Below are 15,281 nucleotides of genomic sequence, written 5' to 3' on the forward strand. Positions count from 1 at the left end.
TTCCAATGCTCACACATTTCTTTAACCTTCAACAATAGGGATCTTTCATTTACTGCAATTGGATCTTCCAAAGTCTTTTGAATCATTATACCTAAGTATTGTATTCCCTCTTCCTTCCAAAGGAATGGGAAAGGATCAAATATACCTTTTACACAATGCACATTCAATGGACGAACCTCTGATTTACTCCAATTTATCTTATATCCAGAAAATTTAGCAAAATGATCAATCAATTCCAGTAAATGAGGGATGGTTGAGTCAGGATTTTTCAAATGAAGCAATATATCATCTGCATAAGCCGAAACTTTATAATCTCGACCTGCATATGGAATTCCCTGTATCTCCTTTGCCTGCTGAATCGCCAACAAGGGTTCCAAAAACAAAGTCAAAAAGGAAAGGAGATAAGGGACATCCTTGTCTAACTCCCCTCTTCAGACAAAAACGCTCCGAGAATGAATTATTAATATATAATCTAGCTGAGGGGGAACTATACAAGGTTTGAACCTATCCCAAACTAATCCATTGCTTGGTACATAAAAGTCCTTTCTACTCAATCAAAAGCCTCTGCATCCAAGGAAACAGAGAAGGCCGGATCGTCTATTGTTTTTGCTAAATTTAGCATATGAAGTGCCAATCTAGTATTATTTGCAGAATGTCTTCAAGCAACAAAACCCGTTTGGTGCATTCCAATAACATAAGGGAGAGCCTTAGCTAATCTCAGAGCCAATAGTTTAGCCAAAATTTTTCCATCCACATGAATTAAAGAAATAGGTCTATAGTTTGGCTTTGTAAGCAGGGTAATCTGACTCAAGCACGCTCTAAAGCGGCAGTCCCATCTGGGGTGCCACTTGAGCAGCTAGCCTTGCTCTAGGTGTGCAGAAATGTGCAGGAATAATGGAATGACGCAAATGTTTTCCAAAAAATATTATTGCATTTATTAATTTCCATAACAATTATCAAAAGGTTATTTGCATCATGGACATTTTTTTACAGAAGCCAAAAGCTGGCATTTCTAGCAAAGAATCTCAACCTATAATTCGTTGCTCCCCAATATATATTTTCTATCCAGTCTGACATCATTACTTGTCCACCAATCAGCTAACACAGGCTGTCCTTAGATTTGAACAAAGAACATTCCTTTTGACATAAAAAAATTTTACAAATCGTATTTTTGTTTACCTTAATTTCTAAATATGCATAAACCATTATAACATACTCAAAGAACACTTTAAATCCAAAATAGCTTGTTTGTTAAAGTCAACCTGCATTTCTGCTTTCAGCATCTGCTGATAATTTTGTGTCCCTGTCAGCACAGAAGAAAGAGGAAAAACGTACTCCCCCTTCCTCCTATGCTGGAGGTCAAACTAGCTGACCTTCCTGCTCTGAGCCTCTCAAAGACTGATACAGTGTCTCTGGCTCTAACTATTTCCAGATGTTGCCTCTTAGGCTCCCTTAAAGTTTTTTCAGGTTTAAAATATATAAAATATGTTTTTCAAAACCAATTCTCATGTTTAATATACATTCACACACATAATCACTCATTGGATCCCATTCACTCATACCAAGACACATATTTCATTCATAAGATACATATAACTATCTGTATTCAAAAATGTGAAACCCTATATCTTTCACAAGCCAGACTGACTGAGAGGTCTGGTATTAATTAGAGCCATGAGACTCAAGGTGAGAAACGCAGAGAGAACAAAGAAAAGCAGAGAACCAAGATGGAGTCATTAATACCTCTATGTATGTATTATGTATATACCTGATTTCCTCTATGATCCTGCCCCACCTAACACTTCACACAAATAGTGAATTCTCCTTTTCCTATGCTATATATCGTTTTCCTGGTCTTTTGTTTATTATCCTGACTTTTTCAAAGTTTTAAATGTGTTTGCATGTATATAAGACCCTCTGATCAGGACTAGGAAGGTCTCTGTCATGCCCTGCTAATAAACCAGGCCTTCTTTACTTTGGCAAAACAATTGTTAAAGCTTCTGCATATCTGACCATTCGTCAGTTGTGATTGATACAATTGAAAAAGATGAGGAAACAGTATACTTTGAACGGATTTGAAAAACTCCACAGTATATCCCCATCACCACCCGGAGCAGATCCTGCTCTAAGAGACTTCAATGCTGACTGGAGATCTGAAAAAGATATAGGCACATCAAGATTTTCTTTTACCTGCTCTGGAATTTTGGGCCCACGAATTGAATTCAAAAAGTCTCTACCTTCTTTCTCTTTATTTGAATATAGCTCAGAAGAGTTTAAAGTTTTATAATAATTCAAAAATTGGTTTAAAACATCAGTTATATGGGTATAAACCTTGCTTTTTTTCATCTTTAATGGCCACAATCTTTTCTCTTCTCTTTTTAGCTTTAAGATAGTTAGCCAACACTCTTCCTGCTTTATTTGAGTTTATTTGATGACAAAACAAATCTTCCTAGCCAATTTTGAGCTAATCTCATTATATTTATATTTAGCCTTCATTAGAGCAGTTAAAATTTCTGGATTCCATTTTACAGCCAATTCTGATTCCAAAATTGGAAATAATTTTTTCCAAAATAGAAAACTTCATTTTAAGTAATTTCATAACATGTGCAGAATAGGATATAATCTGCCCTCTTAAGGTTGCCTTAAAAGCATCCCATATAGGGATCTCCTCTGAGGCATTGAGTTGAAAAAACTCCATTTTTATTTGAATTTCATCTAGAAAGTTTGAGTCTGCAAGCAGTGTATTATTGAACCACCAAAACAGGTCTCTAGGAATCCTCTTTAGTGAATTGATATTCAATCCAAATTCCCAAAATATCCATCAAAATGATAGGATCTATGTTAGCTTTTGTGACCTGTTGAATTAAATGATCTGAAACAAAAAAAATAATCAATACTTGAAAATGATTTATGAACTTGGGAACAAAATATAAATTCCCGAGCATTAAAATTAAAAATCCGCCATATATCTTTTAAACCACAATTGTTCATAGAGTTATCAAGACCTAATGATTTTAATTGTCTACTGGGATGTTTATCCATAATTGGATCTATTACAGCATTGAAGTCTCCAGCTACGATTAAATTAGGCGTAGCAAGTGAAAGAACTCGATTACAGAGCCCAGTGGGGGACTATACAACTCCAGATCATATTCAGCAGGCCTTTATTAATTACTATCATCAATTATATCAACCTGAGCATGTACCAAAGGAAGTGGAGATCCCATACATTTATCTAGCCTTACATCTGGGGAAGCTGCTGAACTTTCTTTGCCCATTACAGTTGAAGAATTAACTTGGGCTATTAAAGATATGTCCGTGGGAAAATCGCCTGGATTAGATGGTTTTACTGCCAAATTTTATAAGACATTCCGTACAATTCGGATTCCCCCTTTGCTCTGTTTTCTCAATACCTTGGTAGAAAGACAGGAATTGCCTTATTCTTGGCGTTTAGCTGGTATTACTTTAATATTAAAACCAGGCAAAGATCCAACAGCTTGTTCTTCTTATACACCAATTCCACTGCTAGAAGTGGATTATAAATTGTTTACTAAGATCTTAGCTAAATGTTTGCAGACATATATGCCTCATTTAGTAGCTGATGATCAATCTGGGTTTGTACGCGGACATCAGACTTTTGACAATATTTGTCATATATTGTGGCAAGCTTCTGGTGGGCATGATTCGACACTTATTTTGGGTATCGATGCCGAGAAGGCATTTGATAGGGTTTACTGGCCCTATCTGTTTCAAGTATTAGAAAAGATGGGAATATCTGGAACTTTCCTCCACTGGCTTTGGCTGTTATATATGGCCCCTCTGGCCTCGATTAACATTAATGGAGGATATACTGATTGTTTCACTTTGGGGAGGGGGACCCATCAAGGTTGTGCTTTATCACCTGTACATTAGCTATGGAGCCTCTTGCACAATGGGTACGACAAGCCTCAAATATTTGTATAAGCTGTGGTGGGTTAGAAACAAAAATTTTATTGTTTTCAGACGATATTCTTTTTACAATACGAGATCCCTCCACTTTATTGAAAGCTGTAATGGAGGTTTTAACAGCTTATGGACAAGTCTCAGGATTTTGGATAAATATGTCTAACGTCAGAAATCTTGGATCCTACCCTGTCATATTTAGATCGTAGATGGATTTTGAGCAATTATTCTTTTTAAATGGGCCCAGTATTCATTACGATATTTGGGGATTAATTTAACTAAGCAAGTGGAATCTTTAACATGTCTCATTAGCATCCTCTATAAATATATATTTTTCTCTTGCCGTATGTTTCATAGTAGAATGCAATGGAGTAAACAGTGTTAAAACACACTCAAAAGAGAATGTTTGGAGTCCCCCTGGGCATTAATTAAAACAGGGCAACTTCATTGTAGACACTGCTAATTAAATTAATGAAAATTCAACACAACTTGGTAATGAAAACATTAATTATTTAGTCTGTCAGCCTCTCAGTATTTTTTTAAAAATATCTTCAAACCGAGTTCCCATTTTACCAAACATATTCTCATTAAAGAAATAAACCCATTTATTTTATGATAAAATTCTTCTAGCCCAGGGCTGTTTTGTTCCATAGTAACATAGTATGGAACAAAACAGCCCTGGGCTAGAAGAATTTTATCATAAAATAAGTGGGTTTATTTCTTTAATGAGAATATGTTTGGTAAAATGGGAACTAAGGTTTGAAGATATTTTTTTTTTTTTTTTTTTTTAAATATCTTCAAACCGAGTTCCCATTTTACCAAACATATTTTTATCGTTTATGTTACTGTTCTTCTAGCTGAGGGCAAACTATCGAAAACAAACTTTTAAATAGAATATTTTTCTTCACTTTAATCAGGGTGATCATTTTGAAACAAAAACCTGTATCAGTAGAAATGTGCTTTTGAATCAAACAATATCGTTCAAGTCATTTCATTTCTCAAATGAAAGATATCCCTCAAAATGTCTTTCTTTGATATAGAATGTGCATTATTTGCAAATAGCATGAATTATTTAAACAAACCAATTAGGAATAAGAACATATTAAATTAAAACAAAAGCAAAACATTGAACAAAATGAAAAAAACCATAAAAACACACAACTCTACAATTTTAGTTCCCTTTCTGGTTCCCAAGAAAAATGTATACTTATCCCTGTAGAGAAAGTGAAAGGGTAAAAGTGAACGAACGAGGTGATTACAGTGGAGGCTTGTAAACATAAAACATAACTAGGCATTATGTATTATACACAAATATCTCATTGTTCGTACTTTGAAAAGTATAGGAAAGAAAATAAAAATATCAATATGTACCTTCATATGCTCACAGTATTTTTCTTTTTCTCCGTTTACCTATCTTTCCTCTCTTGCTCTTTTTTGCTTGTGTCCTTAAACACCCGCCCCCTCCCCACCCTACCTTATAGTTTTGGCCTAGATTCATACAGGAAACCAGATCTGATGAAACTAGCACTGCTAACCATGCTACTGAGCTCTCTTTCACTCATAATGAAGCAAGCCACTCACCGGAAACCAAACATGATCTCATCATGGCGAAGGTGGGCATCGTCATCTATAGAGAGAATAGCTTCTGTTTCAATTTCTACCCAGGGCAGGAAGCGGTTATTTAAGCTGTTCTTTTCTGTTCGGACAACCTGATTGTGAAAGAATATAAGAAAAGGGACAATTATGAAGGAAAAATTAAATGCAAGTCTGCTCAAGAAAAAATAAATAAGGATCTTAGCTTTTCAGGAAGTATATAAATTCCCACCTATGAATATTCCTTTTTGTCATTGAGAAACATCACATATTCTGCTTCTCGAAGTAGTGCAACCAAGATTTCAAAAATATCATGTTTATTTTGGTATTTGGCTATATTGTCACATTCTGTGTATTGTTTTTGAGTCCTCTCTTTTTATTTAGTACTTATATTTTAATATTTCATCAACACTACCCCCTCGTCTATGAAATTGCGATAGCAGTTTCTAGCACGGGGAGCCACGCTGAATGGCCTGCGCTGCTGCAGATGCTCTTAGAGTTCTTATGAGCATCGGGAGCAGTACGGGCCATTCAGCGCGGCTCTCTGCACTAGAAACTTGCTATCGCATTTTCATAGAAGAGGTGGTATGTTTCATTTAAAAATATATATTTTTTTAGTAAAGTCCCATTCCCTGTTTTGAAAAATATTGTCCCATAGGAAGTTCAAAAAACTCAGTAACTACAGCACTACATCAATTTACATTAATTAGTAAAGGTGGGAACACATAGTAGTTCAGGGATGTCCAATGTCGGTCCTCGAGGGCCGCAATCCAGTCGGGTTTTCAGGATTTCCCCAATGAATATGCATTGAAAGCAGTGCATGCAAATAGATCTCATGCATATTCATTGGGGAAATCCTGATAACCCGACTGGATTGCGGCCCTCGAGGACCGACATTGGACACCCCTGTAGTAGTTGGACTTTCAAAAACAAACAAACAAAAATTCAGAAATGATTTCTCCTCCGAAATGGAATAAAAACCAGAAGAGGTATTTTAATACTGGGCCTCACAGTCAAAGGATTTACATGTAGGAACATAACTGCCATTTACACATAGGAACATAACTGCCATCAAGCCCAACATCCTATTTCCAACAGTGGCCAACCCAGGTCTCAAGTTATGCTTTTAAATTGGTCTTTTAGAAATCTTACTAGAGCTCAGTGCCTACATTTATACTCAGAATTTCAGTAAACACCTAAGAGGTACATAGAGGAGACCTACAGGGACGTTATAGAAAAGGCCAACCTCCAGTCTGGCAGCTTCTGTGCTGCCTCAGAGTAGAGAGGTCTTCTTAAAGGACAGCATTACCCTGGTGAAGTAGGAGGCAACCCTGTAACCAGGCCATGCCCACCAGGGAGATACAATTTCCTCTTGCACCGAGGATGTGTCTCCAGGAGCTTCTGCCCAAGAGGGAAGGATTAGGACAGTTGTTATAGTGGGAAATTCGATCATTAGGCACATAGATAGCTGGGTAGCTGGTGGACATGAGAATAGCTTGGTTACTTGCCTGCCTGGTGCAAAGATGTCAGACTTTAGACAGTGCTGAGGAGGAACCGGCTGACTTGGTACATGTGGGTACCAATGACATAGGGAAATGCAGTAGGGAGTATGTTCTTAGATAGGAAGTTAAAATCCAGAACCTCCAGGGAAGCATTTTCAGAAGGGCTCCCTGTTCCATGCGCAAGTCCCAAAAGACAGGCAGAGCTCAATTCGTGGATGAGGCAATGGTGTAGGGAGGAGGGTTTTAGATTCGTTAGGAACTGGCAACATACCGGGGAAGGAAGAGTCTATTCCACAAAGATGAGCTCCACCTTAACCAGGGTGGAACATTTAAAAAGGAGAGAGCAGCTTTTAAACTAGAAACTGGGGGGAAAGCCGATAGTCACTCAAAAGATCATGGTTCGGAACAAGGTATCTTTAAAAGATATCATCATAAAAGGGAAAACAGAGCATCCTGATAGTAAAATTGCAATACAGGCCACAGTAGACCAGATTTCCTTAAATGCAGAGCAGGCTGATTTTAAAGATTGCAAATCTATGCCAACTGCTGAGCAAATTGTAAACAGATATGACAAACACTGTTTGAAATATCTGTATGGAAATGCCAGAAGCCTAAGAAACAAGATGGGAGAGTTAGAATATATTCCATTAAATGAAAAGATAGATATAATAGGCATCTCTGAGACATGTTAGAACACTGGGACACTGTCATACTGGGGTACAAGTTATATCGTAGAGATAGGGTGTATCAAATTGGTGGAGGCGTAGCGTTATATGTTAAGGAAGGCCTTGAATCAAATGGACTAAAAATTCTACAGGAGCAGAAACATACTTTGGAATACCTATGGGTAGAAATTCTGTGTGTAAAGAGGAAAAGGATAGGATTGTACTACTGTCTGCCTGACCAGGATGAACGGACAGATGCTGAAATGTTAATCAGAAATTAAGGAGGCTAACAAACTGGGTAAAACAGTAATGATGGGTGATTTCAACTACCCCAATATTGACTGGGTAAATGTATCATCAGGGTATGCTAGGGAGATAAAATTCCTTGATGAAATCAAAGACTTTGTTATGGAGCAGCTGGTTAAGGAACCGACAAGAGGTGAAGCAATTCTAGATCTAGTTCTTAGTGGAGCACATGAATTGGTGAGGGAGGTAATGGTGTTGGGGCTGCTTGATAACAGTGATCATAACATGATCAGATTTGATATAATCCCTGGAATAAGTTTATACAGGAAATCCATTACAACAGCACTTAACTTTAAAAAAGGAGACTATGATAACGAGCAGAATAGTGTAGCTGCAAAGATCAAAAATATACATCAGGTGTGGATGTTATTTAAATATACCATCCTGAAAGCCCAGACTAGATATATTCCATGTATTAAATAAAACAAGGAGGAAGGAAGAACAAATGGCAGCCAGTGTTGTTAACGAGTGAGGTGAAGGAAGCTATTAGAGCTAAAAGAGAATCCTTCAGAAAGTTGTAGAAGGATATGACTGAAAATAATTGTAAACAACATAAGCAATGTCAATTCAAATGCAGGCACTAATACGGAAGGCGAAGAGAGATCTTGAAAAGAAAATTGTGCTGGAAGCAAAAACACATACTAAAATTTTTTTTAGGTATATTAAAAGCAAGAAGCCAGGAAGAGAATTGGTTGGACCAATAGATGACCAAGGGATAAAAAGGGCTCTCGGGGAAGACAGGGCCATAGTAGAGAGATTAAATGAATTCTTTGTCTTGGTCTTCACTGAGGAAGATGAGGGTGGGGAGTGGGGAGTTACCAGTACCAGAAACTGTATTCAATTCTGAAGAATCAGATAAACTCATACAAATCTCTGTAACACTGGATGATGTAATGGGTCAATTTGAAAAACTGAATAATAGCAAATCGCCTGGACCTGATGGTATACATAAGAACATAAGCATTGCCTCTGCTGGGTCAGACCAGGGGTCCATCGTGCCCGGCAGTCCGCTCCCGCGGCAGCCCCCCAGGTCCATGACCTGAAAGTGTTCCCTACCTAACCTAAAATATCCATACCCTATTCGCTCAATGTCCTGTAAGGTAAACCTCTATCTGTACCCTGTAATCCCCTTCGCTTCCAGGAAGTCATCCAGTTCCTTTTTGAACCCCAGAATTGTACTCTGTCTTATCACCTCTCCGGGAAGCGCATTCCAGGTGTCCACCACCCTCTGAGTGAAGAAGAACTTCCTTGCATTCGTTATGAATCTGTCTCCTCTCAGTTTTTCTGAATGACCTCTTGTTTTAGTTGTCCCTGCTAGTCTAAAGAATCTGTCCCTCTCCACCTTCTCTATGCCTTTCATGATTTTATAAGTCTCTATGTCCCCTCTCAGTCTCTGCTTCTCCAGGGTAAAGAGCCCCAGCCTGTCTAACCGTTCGGCATATGAAAGGTTCTCCATACCCTTTATCATCCTCGTTGCCCTCCTCTGGACCCTCTCGAGTATTGCCATGTCCTTCTTGAGGTATGGCGACCAGTATTGGACGCAGTATTCCAGATGTGGGCGCACCATTGCTCGATACAGTGGTAGGATAACTTCCTTCGTTCTGGTAGTGATACCTTTCTTGATAATGCCCAACATTCTGTTCGCTTTTTTTGAGGCCGCTGCACATTGTGCCGCCGGCTTCATTGTGTTATCCACCAATACCCCCAGATCTTTTTCTTGGCTGCCTTCCCCGAGTACCCTCCCTCCCATCGCGTAGCTGTACATGGAGTTCCCCTTCCCTATGTGCAAGACCTTACATTTCTCCACATTGAAGCTCATCTGCCATTTTTTTGCCCACTCACTCAGTTTGTTCAGGTCGCTCTGCAGTTCTTTGCATTCCTCAACAGTTCTGACCCTGCTGGAGAGTTTTGTGTCATCCGCGAACTTGATAACTTCGCACTTTGTCCCCGTTTCTAGATCATTAATAAATATATTGAACAGCAGTGGTCCCAGCACTGACCCTTGCGGAACACCACTTGTGACCCCTATCCAGTCAGAGTAGTGCCCCTTTACTCCTACCCTTTGTTTCCTGTCCGCCAGCCAATTTTTGATCCATCTGTGCACGTCCCCTTCCACCCCGTGACTCCACAGTTTCTTCAGTAAGCGCTCATGGGGCACCTTGTCGAAGGCTTTTTGGAAATCTAGATATATAATGTCTACTGGGTCACCTTGGTCCAATTGCTTACTTATCCCCTCAAAGAAATGCAGTAGATTTGTCTGGCATGATCGGCCTTTACAGAAACCATGCTGGCTCGATCTCATCAGATTATTTTTTTCTATATGCTCATTGATACCTTCCCTGATCAGTGATTCGGCCATCTTCCCCGGAACAGAGGTTAAGCTCACCGGTCTGTAGTTTCCCGGGTCGCCTCTCGATCCTTTTTTGAAGATCAGTGTAACATTCGCTATCTTCCCCTTGTGGCGTGTTCCTATTGTCCTCCTCCTGTTCCTTCTCATCATCCAGTCCCATTTTGACTTTCCCTTTCAGCATGCTCATCCTTTCCCCCTCTCGCTTCATCTGACTCCCTTGTTTGTTCATAGTCGGTTGCTTGCCACTTGTGTCTTCCCCGTAATCTTTCCCCTCAGTACCCTCACTGGATACTGTTTCCCGAACCGTCGATACCAGGTCGACTGTCGGCTTTCCCCTTCTCCTTAGTTTAAAGCTTGCTCTATCGCTCTTCTGATGTTATTTGCTAGTTGTCTAGTTCCCGCCTTGCTCAGGTGTAGACCATCCTTCTTGAAAAGCTTGTTCTTTCCCCAGAATGTTGTCCAGTTCCTCACGAAGAGAAATCCCTCTTCCTCACACCATCTTCTCATCCATGCGTTAATTGATTGTAGCTCCGTCTGCCTCTTCGTTTCTGCCCTCGGTACTGGCAGGATCTCTGAGAAGGCTATCCTCTGGGTCCTCATCTTCAGTTTCCTTCCTAAGATCTTGAATTGTTCAGTCAGTGCATTCTTGCTGGTGACATCGTTCGTCCCGACGTGGACTATCACTGCTGTCTCTTCCGTCTCTGCTCCTTCCAGGATTCTCTCAATCTTGTCAACGATGTCCTTTGTTCTCGCTCCTGGGAGACAGGTCACTAGCCGATCCTCTCTCCCTCCTGCTATGTGACTGTCAACGTGCCTCAGGATTGAGTCTCCCACCAGGATTGCAGATTTCCCTTCTTTCAGCCTCCGTGTCGGTCGCAGGTCTGTGTCCTTGGTGTTCTTCGTTTCTTCCAGCAAGGTTCCTCCGTGGGTATCCTCTACCTTGGTGTCAGATGTTTCTTGTCCTCTGCTCTGTGTGTCTTCCTCATTTCCGTGCTCCTGTTCTTCCACTCTCCGTGTCAGACGCAGGTCTGTGTCCTTGGTGTTCTTCATTTCTTCCAGCAAGGTTCCTCCATGGGTATCCTCTACCTTGGTGTCAGATGTTTCTTGTCCTCTGCTCTGTGTGTCTTCCTCATTTCCGTGCTCCTGTTCTTCAACTCTCCTGTAGGCATCCTCGATGAACCTCTCGAGCTCCCTGACCTGTTCCTCGATGTACCTCTCTCGCATGGGGTCTTCGGCTGTCTGGAAGGGGGCTTCGGAGATGTAGAGTCCCTCCAGCTCCTGGATCCTGAGCTTCAGTCGACTGACTTCTCTCTACAAGCTCTCCATTTCCTGACATCATCCGCACACATATGACTGCTGCCCGGAGGGGAGGTAGTCATACATGTGGCAGTCCGTGCAGTACACTGGGAAGCTCATCCTTCGGGTTCCTTCCGCTTCCATATTTGTCTGCTCTCTAGGCGTCCTGTTGCTCTTTGCTAGTGTGTTCACTCCTGTGCCTGGCTCTTCCTTACCTTCTTCGTCTTTCGCTTCCTTTTACTTATGCGCTTGTGCTATTTGCCCCTTGTTTACCCTCTGTGGCTGCCTTCTCCTTTAGCTTGTGTTCTCTCTTGAGTCCGCCTTTTCTTGTCCTGCTGAGCTTGTTACTGCTGTCTCTGTGTATGTGTGTGCGCTACCTTCTTGGCCTGCTTCTACCCTGTCTTCTGCCCTTGCTATTGTTCCTTTGATGTGTGGTCCTTCCTGGGCCTACTCCTTCCTTCTTTTCTGTGTTTGCTTCCCTTTTGCTTGTGTGTGCGTGTATGTGTATACTTCCTTACCTTGTTGTCTTCCTTTCTTGGAGTCCTTGAATATAGTGACCCGGCCTGCCCTTCTTAAGGCCCAGAGTGCTGATAGAATTGAAAAATGAACCTGTAGAGCCATCGTTAGTAATTTGTAATTTCTCTTTAAAAACCAGCATAGTACCAGAAGACTGGAGGGTGGCCAACATGATGCTGGTTTTTTTTAAAAAAAGGGTTCCAGGTGATCTGGGAAATTTTAGACCGGTGTCTGATGTCGGTGCCGGGCAAAATGGTAAAGGCAAAATGACAAGAACAAAATGACAGAACATATACCTAAGCATGGATTAATGAGAGAAAGCCAACATGGTTTAAGTCAATCTTGCCTCACCAATCTACTGCATTTCTTTGAAGGGGTGAATGAACATGTAGATAAAGATGAACCGGTTGATATTGTGTATATGGATTTTCAAAACGCATTTGACAAAGCACCTCATGAAAGACTTCTGAGGAAATTATAAAGTCCTTTTATGGATTGAGAACTGGTTGAAAGACAGAAAACAGAGTGGGTTTAAATTTATTTAAAATTTTATATACCGCATAATAACTATGCGGTTTACAAAGTTACATGCATACATGGTCAATATTCTCAATGGAGAAGAGTAAATAGTGGGATTCCCCAGGGGTCTGTGCTGGGACAGCTAGAGAAGGGAATAACTAGTGAAATAATTAAATTTGCTGATGACACAAAGTTGTTCAAAGTTGTTAAATCGTAAGCGGAATGTAAAAAATAGCAAGAGGACCTTGTGAGACTGGAAGTCTGGGCATCAAAATGGCAGATGACGTTTAATGTGGACAAGTGCAAAATGATGCATGTGGGAAAGAGGAACCCGAACTATAGCTATATGATGCTGGATTCTATGTTATAAGTCACTACCCAGGAAAATAACCTAGGCGCCACTGTACAGCAGTGTTTCTCAACTTGGTCCTGGAGTCCCCCCTTGCCAATCAGGTTTTCAGGATATCCATACTGAATTTGCATAAACTTGATTTGCATACACTGTCTCCATTATATGTAAATGTCTTTCATGCATATTCATTGTGGATATCTTGAAAACCTGACTGGCAAGGGGGTACTTCAGGACTGTAGAGGATATGTTGAAACCCTCAGCTTAACCTTTTCCTATCGTAATTATTTTAGCAAAGTTTTGTATTATTCACCGTTATCATTTATGGCTATGTCCCGTCATCCGGAATACACGATAGGAAAAGGTTAATGTGCAGTGGCTGCTAAGAAAGCAAATAGAATGTTAGGAATTAACAGGAAAGGAATAGAAAACAAAGATGAAAATGTTATAATGCTCTTGTAGCGTTCTATGAAACGGCCGCACCTCGAATACTATGTGCAGTTATGGTCACCATATCTCAAAAAAGATATGGCAGAATTAGAAGACACATAGCTTCATGCCGATACTGCCCAACAGTGCCCTGAAGAAACAGTTGTTAGACCATGAAACGATGGCCACCATCGGATGCACTGAACACAGATAGAGATAAGCACAGAGTGTTGGCTGCTCAGAGCACAGTTTGAAATAAGTCCAGCATGTTGTAAAAGCAATTGGAAAGCTGATCTTAAACGGGATGCTAGACAGATAAGCACTTTTCTATTCTTTCAATAGCTAGTGTAACTGCAATACATATTTTGAAAAAAAGTTTCAGGAGTTTTTTGTCTAGCCAATGATAGAAGTGTGCAGGGGAGCTAGTATATTTGACAGGTTTCTCCTTTCAACGCTCTGAGACAGCGTCATATCCCGCAGCTTCTGAAGCCCTTTTCCACCTTAAAGGAAACATTAAGGTACCACACTTAGTTTTTACTGGAGTTTATAACTATTTGTTTGTAAGAATTAGAAAAGGTACAGAGAAGGGTGACAAAAATGATAAAAGGGATGGGACAACTTCCCTATGAGGAAAGGGTAAAGCGGCTAGAGCTCTTCAGTTTGAAGATGAGATGGCTCAAGGGTGATATGATAGAGGTCTATAAAATAATGAGTGGAGTGGAAAGGGTAGATGTGAATCACCTGTTCACTCTTTCCAAAAATACTAGGACTAGGGGACATACGATAAAGCTACTACATAGTAGATTTAAAACAAACCGGAGAAAATATTTCTTCACACAGCATGTACTTAAACTCTGGAATTCATTGCCAGAGAATGTGGTGAGATCAATTAGCTTAGCAGGGTTTAAAAAAGGCTTGGCTAATTCCCTAAAAGAAGTCCATAGGCCATTATTGAGATGGCTTGGGGAAATCCACTGCTTATTTCTAGGATAAGTAGATAAAATCTGTTTTACTACTTGGGACCTGGGTTGGCCACTGTTGGGACTTGGTCTGTCCCAGTATGGCAATTTTTATGTTCTTATGGGGTGGCAACAGGAGTGGATTTAGGACATAAAGAAAAGGTTAATCACTAGGCTTATACCTAGGCTACTGAATAGCTACCCTGAATCTATAAGCATACTTAAGTTCATAAATTAAGATAAATTGTCAACTGTAAAACTTAGGCTCACTACATTTGGCTGAAAACAGGGCACACATTCAAAAGCCTAACTTATAAGGTCAGCTTTTATTGAATATCTTATTTTATTATGACCTGCTGCTTTGGTGCAGAGTTGTGTGTGTTTTCATCCCCCCTTGCTTGGGAACAAAAGCTCTGTACTGCCACCGATCCTCACAGATCTGCACTTGGGCTTTCCCTCTGCTGGAAATTACATCAGAAGGAAGGACTCCAGCAGAGGGAAAGCCCAAGAGCAAGCCTGTTTAAAAAACACAAACCCCAAACAAATCGATTTGAATCAATTCATCTGAACTGAATTGGTGAATCAATTTGAACTGTGAATTGGGCAGCTCTAGTACAAACTGAAGGGGGCAGCAGAGCCCTCCGGTGGAGAAGGAGGAATCGAAAACCTGGTTTGGTTACTACTGCACAGCTCACGAGAATGGGGAAGAATACCCTATCGTGCTGAATGACACACTTATCTACTAGAAAAAGATATGATTTATTATTTAATTTAAAAAAATTTATATACCGCCAATAATATGGTAATCTCTTTTCCAAAAATTATGAAAATAATACTTTAATATATATATACAGT

General features: G+C 40.1%; 1 protein-coding gene across 7 annotated transcripts in view; it reads right to left on the reverse strand.

Annotated features, from left to right (window-relative positions):
* The window catches only part of EXTL3 (exostosin like glycosyltransferase 3), a 122,981-nt gene that overhangs the window by 35,728 nt on the left and 71,972 nt on the right, over positions 1 to 15,281 (reverse strand). For all 7 annotated transcript variants that reach the window (XR_004538781.1, XM_033937666.1, XM_033937662.1 and 4 more), the window contains one exon: positions 5,524 to 5,651. Coding sequence is in view for 6 of the 7 variants with exons in the window: in XM_033937666.1 (XP_033793557.1) it covers positions 5,524 to 5,651 (128 nt within the window). In the remaining variant the exon portion in view is untranslated. The remainder of the gene's footprint in view (positions 1 to 5,523; positions 5,652 to 15,281) is intronic.

Source organism: Geotrypetes seraphini, chromosome 3, assembly GCF_902459505.1.
Source record: "Geotrypetes seraphini chromosome 3, aGeoSer1.1, whole genome shotgun sequence".
NCBI lineage: Eukaryota > Metazoa > Chordata > Amphibia > Gymnophiona > Dermophiidae > Geotrypetes > Geotrypetes seraphini.